A 15892-nucleotide genomic window follows, 5' to 3' on the forward strand; every position below is an offset into this window, starting at 1 on the left:
ACTTGTTATAATTTCAGTCATCTTCAGTTTAATAAGACTATTTTTATGGGTGATATACTCTGGAGAATATCCAGTGTGTCCTTGAGAAGAAACTGTATTCTGCTGTCATTGTATGTAGGTATGTTAGGTCCTTCTACAGTGCTATTCATGGCCCATTTTCTTTTTTAATCTTCTGTTTAATTGATCTATGCATTATTGAAAGAGTTGAAATCTAGGATTATTATTTATTTCTCACTTTAATTTGTCAGTGTTTTCTTCATATATTTGTGTGCTTATACACTTAGATTGGTACATCTTCCTGGCAAATTGATCATTTTATCATTACATTATTTTTTTTAATCCTTTGTGACAGTTTTTGACCTAACTTCTATTATGACTAAGTATAGCCCAACCCTACTCTTTCAGTTACCATTTACATGAAATATTTTTCCAAACCTTCGCTTTATGTATGTTGGTATAGCTAAAGTAAGTCTCTTATAGTCAGCTGCTTTGAAATTTTAATCATTTATTAATTCTCTTTGATATATGGTTTGTGTGCCCTAAACATCTTAAGATTGCAAAGACTATGCAGAATCAGTTGAATCTCCTTTCAATGGATGACTTTACACATTTTTAAATGTTTTAGATATCAAGTAGAACAAATCTCAAGGACAGGGAAGAATTTTATTACTTTAGTCATGAAATCCATTTGGCTATAAGATCTGCTTTCCTAGCTGTGAATATAAACGCATACGCAGCCAGGAAGCATTAGTAGATCACAAAGCCTGACATGGCATATCAGAAGCCAGATATTCACTTATGCAAATTATAATAAATTGATGGAATAAATTGAAGAAATTTTGTACAGTATACACTTTTTTTTTAGAAAAAGGGAGCCACTGCATAATATAAATTTCAATACCATGATATTGGCATTACATATTAAGCCAACATGGTAAAAATTTCTATATTTTGTTCAGAATGTGTTTGTATTTAATAAAACATTCAAACATGTTTTGAACACTAAAATGTGCCAAGCATAAGGCAAATGAGTATGCATAAATGTAGACCCCGTTCTCACCACTCTTAAGAGTTTACCCTTGTGGAAAAAGACATGTATAGAACCAATGGGTGCTGTGATAGAATTTGGTATATGTTACTGTGCTGTGGCAAAAGGTAAGGGGTACCTATACAAATCAGATAAGTACACCTGAATGCATAAATAGATTGTCATGTATACTTTCCCTATTAAATTCTAACTAATTACAACACAACTAGCAAAACCATGACATATACTAGGGACCTTCTCCAACAGGCCAGTTGTTGAGTAACTGATGAACCTGACCCCATATAGTACTCTACATAGGGCTCCCCACTGCTCAGTGCCAAAACTCCCCATATTCCCAGAACACACAAAGAAGTTCATAAGTATCTTAACATAATTGCAAATTCTTAAATAGAATACATGTGCTTACGTTTTCCAGTAATTTATCCATTTATGTAACTTGAAAAATAATACAAATACCTTTTTACTATAAAATTACCTAACATTAATTAAAATTGTCAGTCACTGGGTTTCATTTATAGCAAGGGGAAAAAAAAAGATTTTAAACAGAACCAGAGTAAAGGTGTAGATGGAATTTGAGTGGTGTGTCAATATTTTAGTTTTATATAACCAAACAAGAATTCAAACATACTCAGGCTAACCTGAATAAAGAATTAGCATCTGTGTGTTCAATGCACGATTTTTTCTTTGGGAGAAACCTGCAAAATTTTTCTGGTGGTAACACAGACATTCCCTGAACTCTTGCTGTAGACATCTTGTCATTCTCCAAGAGGCCTGTCAACTCTGCTAATATGATCAATCACCCAGGATGGCCTTCCAGCTTTGTTAATTCCATTTATTCCATCTGGTTTCCTGATTAATTTTACTCACAGACAAGATAATTTGGCAAAAGTAACTTGATATTTAGAGCTTAGTGTTACATTTTTCTCAACATAGTTTATGGGACTGATTTAACATTAAATGAAACCAAGGACAGCTAAATGGCTATCTGTTTGTAACCACTTGCATTGCAAGAAAAGGAAAATATATTCATGACTTATGGATTTTTCCCTGTTTACTATTTGGTACACACTTTCTTGTGTTTGAATTTGTTATTTGACTAAATATATGAGAAACTGGGTTAAAAATGTTGTTCCACTCCAAGTATGCTTCCAGTTCCTCTACTACTAAATACAGTAAATTCCAAATTGTGGAATAGTTCAGCATAATTTTCTAGAAAGTTATATTTTGTGTCAAATATGAGTCCATTAGAGGAAACATCATCATAATGAATATGAGGTTCAATATAACTTCTACTCTACCACATTAAAACTACAGTACTTTGATGATATGCCTGTTTTTTAAAAAGTGTGTTTTGTAAGTTTAAACATGCTTTTATCATAAGACCAAACAATTTCACTCCCAGAATTTACCCAAGACACATAAAAATAAATGTCCTCACAGAGTGTGTATGACAATTATTTATAATAGCCATACAGGACTATTCATAAAAGTTAAAAACCAAAGTAGCCCAAAGTTCATTTAATTGATAAATATATAAATAAATTGTGGTACATCCACAATTTGTACATTTATTTATATATGTACATTTATTTATATATGCACAATTTGTACATTTATTTATATATATTTATTTATATATGTATATATGTGCTGATGGAATAAATTTATTCCATCAATTTATTATAATTTGCACAATGTGGTACATTCTATGGAATATTACTTAGCCATAAAAAAGAACCAAAAAGTATGAATCTCAAAAATATTATGCTGAGTTGAACTAAGTAAAAAACAGTGTAGTATATGATTCTATTGAAATGAAATGCTAGAAAGGGTCAATTCATAATGACAGCCTGTCCATGGTTTCTGGGATCATGGAGAGGAGGGGACCAAGTCAAAGGAGATCAAGGAAATTATTTAGTGCAAGGAATTGGTTATCTGTTTTGATTGTTGTGGTGTTTACGTGCTACTAATCTCCCCAAATAGTATCAGTCCTTTGAAAGAGCAGATGATTATTTCACATCTTCAAAGAGGGATGAATATACTTAATTTTTGTGTGTGTATGTATAAAAGTACAATCAAGTTTTTCAATCTTTAAACAATGGGTGATCTATAGCATTTTATAAATTTTAAATGAAAATTTTTAAGAACTAGGAAAATTTGGTTCAGTTATGTGATTCCATATAAAATCACTTTAATTTTTTTGTGAATGAACTGCACTTGGTATGGTATTTCAAAAAACATGTATGTTTCTTTGAGGACATTGAGATTAAGCAGCAGCCTGTAAATATTTGCTGAAATGAATGGGAGTGAGAATTTGCAACAACACTTATTTAAAGGCTGCTTGCTCTCACGTTGTTCCAAATTCCAAATTTTCATCTTAATGCATTTTGGGAGAATCCAAAAACTGCCAGGACAGCACTTTGAAAGAAGAGAATTTGGTCTCCTGAAGAATAAAACTGCTAGATCCTCCTTGAGATAATGAATTCTGTTCATTCAAAGATTGCCTGAAGGTGTGAGTTCACAGTCCATCGCTCTTCTGGGTGAATCAGGTTTAAGTAATTGGAAGCTTGTCAGTAGTGATGTTTTTTCATCTTTTCTGTATCTAAAATGGTAAAATGGTTCTTTTTCCCCAAATTTTCTAGGTTCAGATAGAGTTCGTTTATAACAGTAAATTGACTGTCTTTCCATGAATAACATCATATCTATGTTTCAACTTAGCATGTATTTAATGTCATCCCAACAGATATTGAGCTGTATGAATTATAGTTTTCACCCTTTCTTCTTTTAATCATAATTATTCTGTTTCAGAAATTATACTGTTGTTAATTCCAAAATCATCGTGGTCACAATAAGGCCTGAACCCAAAACAACTGACTCGTTTCTGGAGATAGAGCTAGCTCATTTGGCTAATGTAAGTACTATCTACTTGGCATTCAGTTGCTTTCAGAATTATCCTTTAAAGAAGATCAACAATAATTCCTTGAACCAATAGTGTCAGAAGACGTTTTTTAAGCTTTAATAGTTGGAAATGTATTCATTTGTTATGATCACATATAAACAGGACACTATATTGTTCTATGTTTTTGTTTCTGATAAAGCACTCTTCAATTTATCCAAGATAATAGTTAAAAAATTATTTTTCTGTGCATACATCTTTATCGAACTCTATGCTAGACCTGGGGAATAAGAATGTGAACAAAAGCTTAGTTCACTGTGTGATAGGAAACACTGGCACATAAATTCATGGATTTGAGTTACATGCAGCAACAGAACTTATAAAATTAGCACAAAGGAGATCAGTTGACTTGGGAAGGTGGAGTGAGTCGGGCAGCAGGTTTCAACATTTAAGTCCAGCATTGGGGAAGGGGCTTTATAACTTCCTGAGTGCTCCACTGGTCTAAATTTCAATCTTCCATCATCCCAGAATGACAAGCACCTTTCCTTAAGTCCATTCAACTGCAACTGAAATGCTTTAAATCATGCTCAGTTCTATATTGAAATTAATTTTTTTATCATTTATACATTCACTTTAAATACTTAAATGATTAATGGGTAAGGACAAGGAAGGTAATTCTTATCAAGATCTCCTCATAATACTTTCATACTTCCTGTATTAAAGTTAATCAATCTTATCTTGTATGCATACATATTTTTATTATTTCTTGAAATGTTTTTATCAAGTTGACTTTAATATTAAAAAAAGAAGCAAAAAGTGATTAAGCCATTTCCCCAAGTTTATATAATTAGAGAATGACATAATAGAATTCATACTCACATCCTTTGGGCTACAAAACTTGTGTAATTTCTGCCATTGTATAATTTCTGATTTCCTCAAGAAATTAGCCTTAGTTTCATAGAAAATGATAATCATCTTCCCCGTGAAATGCTTTTTGCTAAGCTGCCTCAGGCTTCCTAGGCTGTTTAATGAAAACTGCAAATCTTCCCTTAATAACTTTCAAATATCACAATTAATATTTGAAAAATTAGGTCTTTTGCTACTTTTGCCAAAATGTGACCATACTGGTTGTTTCTAATCTAAAGAATGTTTTATTTCTTTAATATCTACTTCCTCATACCTTCCTATAGCTCTAATCTCATTACTCTCCTAAAAATTGGGAGACGCATTTGAACATTTAAACATGTGCTTTTGAATAAGGAGCTTATTTGTGTGTTCAAGATTGTCTATGAAAATGTCTATCACTTTGCCTGTTTTTATTGTCATGAAATGTTTCTACAGTTACAAGAATTGGTGCAAAATAGTAAGAGATATTTAGTTTCCTATGAAAATTATAGAATTACAAAATTAAAGTAATACAGTGTCAGAACATAGGCCTTGTTCTTTATGCAGAAAAATTTTCTATAAGTGAATATTTGTAGGACTTTCCTAAATAAAGATGAAAACATTATTTAGAATTTGAAACCATGTTAGAGGAAAAATGTTTGAATTTTATATAACTTGAAAAATAGTAACCTCAAAAATAGTATTGATGCAATAGTTTCTACTTTAATTCAAGAAAACTATTTGTAAAGAAAACATCTAAACTTGGACTCAAACTTTTATCTTTTGGTAATATATTTTGACAGCCAATTTATAAAAGAGGTAAACCATGTACTAAACATTATTTTTCAAATATGGGAAACAAATGTACAATCAGCAGATTTTATTAAGCACCAACTAGACACTGGAGTGGAGTGAAAGTCAGCATATAAGAAGGAGGAGATAATGATCATAAGGCACTTCGGATGAATTCTGTCTTAATATTTTGAGTAAGTGAATTGATCAGCCACCAAAAGAATATTCTCTCTACTCTAAAAGACCCAGATTTTTTTTAAAAAATATATAGACAAATACCTTACAAAACGGAATGAGGAAACAAGAGGAAGAAAAAAAGTTTCTGCTGGAGAAAGAAAAAATGAAAGTGCTCTTAGTTCAATTCCCCCTCACCTGCAGTGCTGCTCCACACCTGTGCTCAAAGGCCACCTGTGCTCAGAGGCCACTGCAACTCCAGCCACACAAGGAGCTTTGCTGGGATCTCCTGGATTTTAAATGACACCACCTATACAGCATAGACAGCTCTTTATGCTTTACCATTTTAATTTCTAATGATAATTTCATCTGCAATTATATTCTTAACCAAATTAGATTTTCAAAAACACTGTATTGTTCACTGAAGTAAGGAATATGGGACTGACTCTTTTGGACATCTTAATATTTATTACCAGTCTTAAAAAGATATTTTCTATATACTAATATTAGTTTGATTTCATTGAAGTGGTCACTAAAAAAGCCTACACTGAAAGATAGCAATCTTAGCTAAAACATGAGGATTGAAATTGATGGAAACAAGCTCAATTTTTATCTATATTCATTGCCTTTGTAATTGGATATGATGTGTCTCTAATAATAAATATGTCTACTTTCACCTATTTTCTTATAATAAAACTATTTTCCATACTTTTCTGAGCTTAGGAAAAAATAACAGCTTACAAACTACATCTGTTTCATAGGATTTTCTATGTGAAGAAAAGGAAAAGTGGGAATTAAAAGTTATATAGTGAGTCTAGGGGAAAGCCTGTTAACATTTTCTAAATGAAATATGTTTTTTTCTAAAAAGCTTTTTATCAAATAGATTTTATAGTATGTTAAATATAATAAAGCCCTTGGGAAATGGTAGGAATAAGAAATATATAGAACCCTGCAGTTCCAAATTGCAGTTAGCAAAGCTAGTTGCAGTTTTAACCAGGTTTTAAGTCATTAATGAGTAAGACACTATTCTTACTTCAGGTTCTCAATCTTATGTCTTCATTGTCAAGACCATATAGACTCTGGATTTCTGATGCTTCATGCTTAGTCATAGCAATCATTTGCTTTTAAGAAATATTACTTTTTCTAGGAAAAGAATTTTGCATTTCATATTAATGAAGGGTTTTCCAGAGTAACACTTAAAATTATCAATAGGTAGAATCTACAACACATATGGAAAGTTAATAATTTTTTGAACATAGTTATTGAGAACTAAGTATAATAGGAAAGCTCTGTATGTACACACACACACACACACACACACACACACACACGCAGTGAGGATGCCCTGTGTCTGACAAGTCTGGACCTACTGTGTCTTTCCAGAATGGATAACATCCTCATATTTAAAGATGAGCTAAAATAATAGAAAATAAATGAATTTTAGTTATCTTCTGCTTTATCACCTTTGCAAGCCTGAAAATGCATTATTTTTTTCTAATAAGAGTTCTTCTGCATAGTTCCATTTTGAGTGGAAAGATGGAGTAAACTACGCTGGCCTGTAGTCTAAACTTGCCCTTTTTTAAAAAATTCCCCTCTGTGAAGCAACTCTAATGGTCTAAGTAGGGTGTTACTCCTGTCTTTCAGGGTTGAGGAAAAACCCATCAGATTTATTTGTATTTCTCAAACTGATCATGTGCACACAAAAAATCTCATGGGAATTTTGCACTTGTGAGTTTTGTTTTCTTTGTCTTATTTGCTTACATACTAACAGGATCAAACTAACCAATTAAGAAATTTGACTTTTGTATGTGAACTAAAATTAATCATGATCCACAGCCTGTGTAAATCATGGAGGAAAACAGAGTGGAGAGTGTATTTCTTGCTACTATTAGAGAAGCATGAGAAATGATATGAAGAAATCCCAGCATTCATCAGGAAGTGTTTTCATGAACATCAAATTCTAAAAGCTTAAAGGTTTAAAAATCATTTGGCAAAACTTTAAAAGTCCAGTCTATGCATCAATAATTTTTACAAAGGGGTATTATTAGCAATCCTTTGTTTTTTAAATTACTTTTGTGCCCTAGCTTTTGTCCATTTGGTAGAGCTTTCTGGTTTTCCTACTTACTACTCTTGGTGATTTTTATGGGAGTCTTGAAATGCTAACTAGACAAGGAGATTGATGGCTCTGCTAACAGATGAAATTGAGATGGAAGTTATTTTCTAGCTACATTTTTGTGTGTTTTATCATAAATTCCTAAACTGAGTAAGCATCTCCTCACCTTTCAAATTTGGTTTATTTTTATTCATTTTACATAACTGATATTCTCCAAAAAGACTTTCAAATAATTGTGCAGTCATAGGAGTAGGTGTTGACAAATTTTTCCAGTAAACAGTCAAATAGTAAATATTTTAGGCATCAGAGCCTAATAATTTGTCACATGTCCTCAACTATCTCTTGCAAGTAAAAGCAGCCAGAGACAGTATATAAACATATAGAAGTGGCTTTATCCCAGTAAAATTTTCTTTACAAATATAAGTGGCAGGTCAAAGTTAGTTCACAGGCTATAGTTAATCAGCCTCTCTATGGTATGCAGAATAATAGCCCCTTACAGATGTCCACATACTAACAACTCTCAGAACATGTGAATATATTACGTGTTCAAAAGGACTTTAGTATATTACATGTCAAAAGTGATGTTACATGCGTATTACATGTCAAAAGGAACTCCTGTGTGATGTAAGGGTAAGCACTTTGAGATGGGGAAATTATTCCAGATTATATATGTATGCCCAGTTTAAATAAATGAGCTATTAAAAGCATAGAATGTTGCCCAGTACTGAACAAAAATGTGAAATGTAAGGATTCAACCAGCCTCAGCTGTCTTGTCCAGACAAGGAAAAGGGCCACAAACCAGGGGATGCAGACATTCTTAAAAGCTGATAACAACCCCAGTTGGTCAACCAGGAAATGGGGAATGCAGTCCTTTAATCAGAAGGAACTGTAACCAAATTCATCTCCAGATTCTCAGAAAGAAATGAAGTTCTGCCAACACTTCAATTTCAACCTGGTGAAACCCTTAAGTAGAACTGAACTCTTAGACTTTTGACCTATGGAAACTGAGAAATTAAAAAAAAAAAAAAGGGTGTACTGTGCTCCTATGATTGTGGTAATTTTTTTTTAACAGCAGGAATAGAAAACTAAATACATCCTGAACTGGAGTAATACAAAAAATTTTTTAGAAATTGAAAGTATTATACAAATATACATTGATAGTATTGTTTTGAATCAGATGTACTATAATACTAATAATACATTATTCAATGAAAAGCAACTAGCAACTGGAAAGTATTTTGTCCTGAGTTTTATTAGTAGCAAGCACTTTAGAAACTTGATCACAAGTTTGTAAAGTGGTGGTGGACTATTAGGGGAAATTAGAGAACATCATGTAATAGCATTGCCTAGGCAGCCAAAAGAAGGGCTGTGCAGAAGGAGGTGCTGGATGTCCTGCAGAACCCTGATATCTGCACGTATGTTGTGCTCCTGAAAAAACTTAGTGAAACTTCTCTTCAGTCAGCATGTAGACTATAGGAGTGAAAATCACCCTTGCCTGCCTTAGTATCTGCTATAAACTCATATGATTATTATTAGGACACATTATTAAACTTGAATATAAAGGGAAAGACCTAACTGGTATGCTACGTGGAATCTAGGGATTTGGTGTTAATTTATTAAAGCTGCTATGCACTACTTCAAATCATAGGAAATACTCAGTTTTTTAAAAAGGCGTATTTTTTTTTTTTTTTTTTTTTTTTTTTTTTTTTTTTTTGCTGAAAGATGCACTAGACCCTGTGTAAACATTGTTAGAAATGATGCAAGCATATAGGGATAATCCTTTCTAAGACATCAATGTTGAAGCAATGATTCTTTTTGAAGGATACACATTTTTAAAAGCTCCTGATTATGGTTCTACATTTTACTGCTTCTAACATGACAAACAGTATTCATTAGGTAATAATGAACAATCAGGCTAGTGACAGGTCTCAGAAATTAGAGAAGCAAGCTGTTACCGCATCCATAAAAATGGTGTCATCTGGTTAATGTGGTCTACTGAGTAACTGGATAGTAGAAGCTGAATTAACTATATGCTCTCTCCTCATGGTCCCATTAAATAGCCACCATCTTCCTAAGAAGAGTATTGTGACATGGGTATGACTCCTCCAGATAAAATAATATTCTGCATTTCTCTTTTCAATCGTTTTTAGATCATTGTCCTATAGCTAAATCAAGCTCTTTATTTTCCATAACCTTGGTTTAACTGGCTTGTAATGTGATGCTTCCTGTAGAATCCTCACAAGTCCATTCAAATATTCTATGCTTCCAAACTCCTAATAAGTAAGAATACATTATTACATCATCAATGAGGCCCATTTGACTTCAGATACAAGACAACTACCACCCCCAAAATAAAAAATAATAATAATAATATATAGAAAGAGTAAGAGCTAGACTTAGCTCTTTTTAAGATTCATTGAAAATATTATACCACCAACCTGGGAATGTGGCTCTGTGGTAGAATGCTAGCCTTCTACTTGGGTTGGATTCCTGGCACCACAAAACAAACAAACAAAAGCTATGCCAAGGACCACTATTTATCCTAACCTTGAGAATATGTTTGAAGAATATGCAACAATCACAGTTTGAGCGACATGATCCCGTTGAGTGATGTATAATACTTTCAGGGACTTTGGGGCTATTTTTCTGTTAAAAGATATACTCCTGAAAGGGTTCCCTTTCTCTGATCAGCTTATAGTAGTAACATCTCATAGATTTGACTATAGAACAATTTACATTTACTAATACCTTATTTGCCTAGCAGGAATTCCTAAGATTTTTTAAAAATATGTCCTTTTTCAACTAATAGTAAAATTATAAACTGGATATGAATTCATCTTTTGTAGGTCTGGTTAATTTGTGCAATTGCATATAATACCAACAATTCAATTTTAGTGGGAATCAAAGTCAGAATAAGCTCAGCAAAATCTAGTTGGTTTGGGGATTTTGTTTGTTAGGTTGGTTGGTTGGTTGGTTGGCTGGTTGGTTGGTTTTGATTTTGGTTTTAATGCTGGGAATTAAACTTAGGTTCTTGCACATGCTAAGCACATATTGTACTGGTCAGTTTTTTGTGTGTGATGCCTTGTTGTCTAAAATTTAGAAAATTAAGGAGAGATGGTATAGCGTCAGGTAAACAGTCCCTCTCTCATCCATGCTCAAGAAATCAATGTACAATTCATTGGATGACGTGACAGAAAGAATCATCCTAGAACATCTGACTCAGAGCACTGGAAATGTTAAAATACTTAAGATGAAATCATTGCCCTTCTTCGTGTCCTGAGCCACTTTATCTATTTGCTTACTTTGTCTCCACAGGCAAGAGATTATTTTTATTTCAAGAGGACAGAAAAAAGTTACAAAAAAGTTATGAACTTTCCAGATTAGTAATTTATTACAGTATTTGAGTATGATCAGTTTTAAAAGTTGAATAAAACAGAGTAAGCATGTTATTTCTTTTTTAATTTTACTTTTAATTGACAAACAAAAATTGTATTTATGGGGTACAAAGTGATGTATCGATATATGTTTATAATGTGCAATCATTAAATCAGACTAATTAACACATCTATCACCTCACAAAGTATAATTAAGATAGGAGTGACAAGCTTTAATAATCTATTGTACAGAATGGTGACTAAAGTAAAATATTAAAGCATTGTATATTTTAAAATTGTTAGATGTATAGATTTTAAACATCTCTGACATGTTATTTCTTTTTCTTTTTACATCTTGAGCAATGATTCTCCTAACTTGATGTAGATAAAAAATTATTAAAATGCACATTTTTATTTTTAACACACATCTCAAAATTCCTAGAACCAAGGAATCTAAGTTAAGTCAGCACCCTAGATGATTCTAGAGTAAGTATAGGGAAAATGATTTGAACATTATGAAGAGAGCAAGTGTATGATTAAGATTAAAATAGCATGTGAATTTGAATTTATCCATATTTAAAAACACTGGAGAAAAACTTGAAGACACTTGGACCTTATTTACTTTTATTGTAATTTCTTTTTTTCTTTAGTATAAGCAACTTCACTCAGATCTCTGCTCAAATTATTAAGGCTTAATAGTGATTCTTTCCCAGTATGCATCTGCTTCCCTGGTCTTTGCTGCTGACTGTGGTTGACTTTTTGTTATAGCACCTATTACCATCCAGCAGATTACATATTTGTCTGTTGATGTTTTTGTCACTCTCCTGCCCCTTCACTGTAATGACATCTACGAGGCAGGAACTTGGTTTTCTTCCACAGTGTATGAAAGTACTTTGAACGATACCTGGAAGGTAATAGGTATTAACTAAAAAATTTTTGCATGCATAAATAAATAAATGGATGACCTTGTTTAACTCATCTTGCTAACTTTCTTCTACATTCTGTACATTGTGAGAGGTTTTTTGTTTGTTTGTTTGTTTGTTTGTTTGTTTGTTTTACTATAGTGAGAATAAAGTATTCCATGTGGGGGCAGTTAGAAGAAAGTTTTGAAAGAATGAAAGAAATTTAATTATGAGTATCATAGTAGAACATTTGAGAACTAGAGCTAAAAAGGATGTCCAAATCCCTTATTTTATATTAAGATAAGAAAACAAAAAGGGAAAAGAATCACCCATAGAAAGTCATTGACCAAAGCTGGGGCTACATTCTACTAATTAATAAATACAGTCCTTGATGTTGAAACAGAGAAAGTAATAGAAAACAACAAAGATGCTTAAAAGTGGTGCATAGAACAACCTATGGTGATTGGGTATTGTCATGGTGCATTTTCAAAATGCCTATGAGGGTATGATTAAAATGTTTAACTCAAGTTAAACTGTACTATTTTGAGTAGAGCCAAGAGAGGCGGATTGTTTGATTTGCCAAAAAACGTGTTTGTCAAGAAGAGTATATCTTTCCCAAAAGTTTTCAAATACATGCAGTTTTAATACTTTCAAGTGTCAATTATATTGACAGCTTGATTAATTAATCTTCATTAGCCCATCTGTCTCATTTACCTGACAACTTCTGTTTTCTTAGTTTGACGTATTTCTTAAGTTGGCTTGTAGAGGTGAAGTTCACAGCTTGTTGGATTCCCTCTAGCTCCCGCCAGTCCATTTTGTTACTGCTCTCCATGGGGCTTACCATTTCCTATTATTGATTTCCTGTAAATTCCTTATAACAGATATTGTAGAACAGTCCCTTTCAGAAAAGTATCTAAAATTTGTAACGTATTTTCCAAGTAGTTTCTTAGAAGAACCATTTAGCCAGTATATATGTATTTTCATAAGGTTAGAGTTCATTCATCATTGGTTTTTGCTTTATATTTTCCATTTCCAATTCTTATGAAGTAATTGGTCTTCCAGGAACTAAGATTTCTCTAATTTTTTGTCCTGCCTATTTGTCTAAACTTCAAATGTTTAACTTATAGACCTCATCTCATATCACAAGTCTGTGCATTGTGGTTATTCTAGGATAAATATCCACAGAGGAGTATCTGACTGTTTTGTGCATCCCAGTATGTATACCCCAAGATTGAATGATGCATTTGGAATGCATAATAACTCTCAGGTGAATGGAGTTTTTGAATTTTCATAAGAACAGGAAGAGAGAGAAGCATGCAATGGGTCAAGAAGTAAGGGGTAAAGAAGGTGAAGGAAAAAAATGAATGTTGACCAAGGTGTGGAATAAAAGAAGCATTTCTCATCTTTATGTTTTCATTTGAAATTTTTTAGGGGAGTCAAAAGGAAAAGATATCCAAATTTTTAGTTTATATTATATTTATTTTCTAATGTTACTAGATTTTTGTTGTAACATGTTGTGAATAATACTTATAAAATAATAAGCATATAAGCAGTATCCAGAATTGTTTTATGTAGAGATTTATCTTAATCTCACTCTTAGATTAGCAAAATCAATGCATTAGATTCAGAGGTCTCTTATCTCAGGTTTCTCACCTACATTTGGTTTCTAAAGCCATGAAATGTGCACACCCATACCCTTCATCGTGGTATTCCAATGATATTGCTCTGGACCCTGTTGAATAAAAACCTTGATGGTTACAGCATAACATTATGATACAGTGTTTTAACTATGCTGAAAGTTTATCAAAAATTCACAAGCTATATAAAAAAATCCAGGTTAATCTAGATAATATCTCATAAAGTAGAAGAAGATACCAGTTTGAAGAACCATTCTCTCCTTCATCCCATGAACACAGGATCTATGCCTTCTGGAGGAGCAGATAAGGACCCAAAGCATCCATGAAATACACTCAGACTAGCACAGACTCATTGTCTTTTATGCAAGAAACTATCACTACTGATGTTTCTATTTCCCTTGTGTTGTAACATAATCATTTCACGTGAGTTATCTACCTCTATAGGCCTGTGACTTTTTTCAGGGAAGAGAATTTTTTTAATGTTCTAGGGGCATAGCATAGAAGTATGAGCATTTGACAGCCAAGAAATTTTGGATACATGATCTTAGAAGAACCTGGAGAGTAGTTGTGGTACTACAATGTTGGAGTTAGTCAAAGGCATCAATTAAAATAGATAATAAATGAGACTGAGATGTGTTTTATAAAACTTAGATTAATAAGCTTACTTTTTATTTCTAACAAATTTTTAGAATGGATCCAGGCAATATCACTTAGAAACACACAGCAAAGATACCACCTAGATTTTTAGAGAGATTGCTTTTATCAGACACACTCCAGTAACTATCTGTTTATATGCAAAGCTGAAACCTAAGGGTTGGATGGAAGCTTGGTGGCACCAGTGGAGCAAGTCTACCTGTAGAAGGGAGCCAGTGACCTTTTTGGAAACTGTTATTTTTAAATCGTGCTGGCCTGTTCATTACTTTTATCAACAATTTGGTTGGATGAGGACACAGATAATCATGTTTGCTTTTAATCCTGTAATGTCACAAAGCTTGGAAGCAATTATGACTGTGTGGGATGCCAAAATCAGAATTTTAAAAGCTCCCAAAAGACTGCTATGTATGAGTAATGCCTGCTAAGCTCAGGAAGCAAATACCAAATATCTTATGTGATCCTAGTTTGCATTGTTGGGAATATGGCATCTAAATTGGATAGGCAGTAGCACTACTCTTCTCTGCATGGGTGGGCACAGAGGATGATTACCCTACGTGAACTCTAAAAGTGTATGCTCCAGGAAATTAAGGGCATGGAAGATAAAAGAATTTGAACCAACAGAATATGTTTAATGGATAACAGAAGACTCTTCAGGGGTATGATAGAATTTGTACGAATCTGAGATTTTGCTTAAAGAAAAAATTAAGTTATTTTCAAGGTGGGGCAAAATAAAATCCAATCAATGTCAGCAAGTAGAGAGGAAAAAACACTTTTCCAAAAATCAGTATTCATCAATACACAACCCTAGACAAGTGTGGAAAACTCACTGTGTCATCCTGAAAGTGATGGTGGCTACTCAATATAAAATTATTCAACATAATAAAAATCTAGCACTTTTTTTTTCCTTAAAAATTCATTAAACATTATCTGATACAAATATTATCCCTTGATTAAGAGGATACTGAATGTCAACCAACTCTCTGGAAATGGAAAATTAATGCAATCACCTCTTTCTTAGAAGAAGCAACTAGAGGATGAAAGGGAGGTGATGCTGATGAGTACACACAGGTATAGTACAGGATGCATTCTTTAGCCTTCAGGGAAATGCAAATCAAAAACACACTGGGGCAGGGGCAGTTGTGGCTCAGTGCACTTGCCTAGCATGTGTGAGGCACTGGGTTCTATTCTCAGTGCCACATATAAATAAATAAATAAATAAATAAATATCCACCAACATCTAAAAAAAAATTAAGAAAACACACTGAGATTTCATCTTACTGCAGTAAAAATTGGTATCATCAAGAATAGAAGCACAATAAATGCTAATGAGGATTCACGGATAAAGAAAGCTTATACAATATTGATGGGATTGTAAGTTAGTGAAGCTACTGTGGCCATCAGTATGGCAGTTCCTAAA

The 15892-nt window shown here is 32.9% G+C and overlaps 1 protein-coding gene across 1 annotated transcript in view; it reads left to right on the plus strand.

The window, feature by feature from the left end:
* The window catches only part of ADGRB3 (adhesion G protein-coupled receptor B3), a 696487-nt gene that overhangs the window by 398219 nt on the left and 282376 nt on the right, over positions 1-15892 (plus strand). Inside the window, exon 16 of the mRNA XM_081296489.1 lies at positions 3857-3959. Coding sequence (XP_081152615.1) covers positions 3857-3959 — 103 coding nt within the window. The remainder of the gene's footprint in view (positions 1-3856; positions 3960-15892) is intronic.

Source organism: Spermophilus citellus (assembly GCF_964194105.1).
Source record: "Spermophilus citellus genome assembly, chromosome: 5".
Classification (NCBI taxonomy): domain Eukaryota; kingdom Metazoa; phylum Chordata; class Mammalia; order Rodentia; family Sciuridae; genus Spermophilus; species Spermophilus citellus.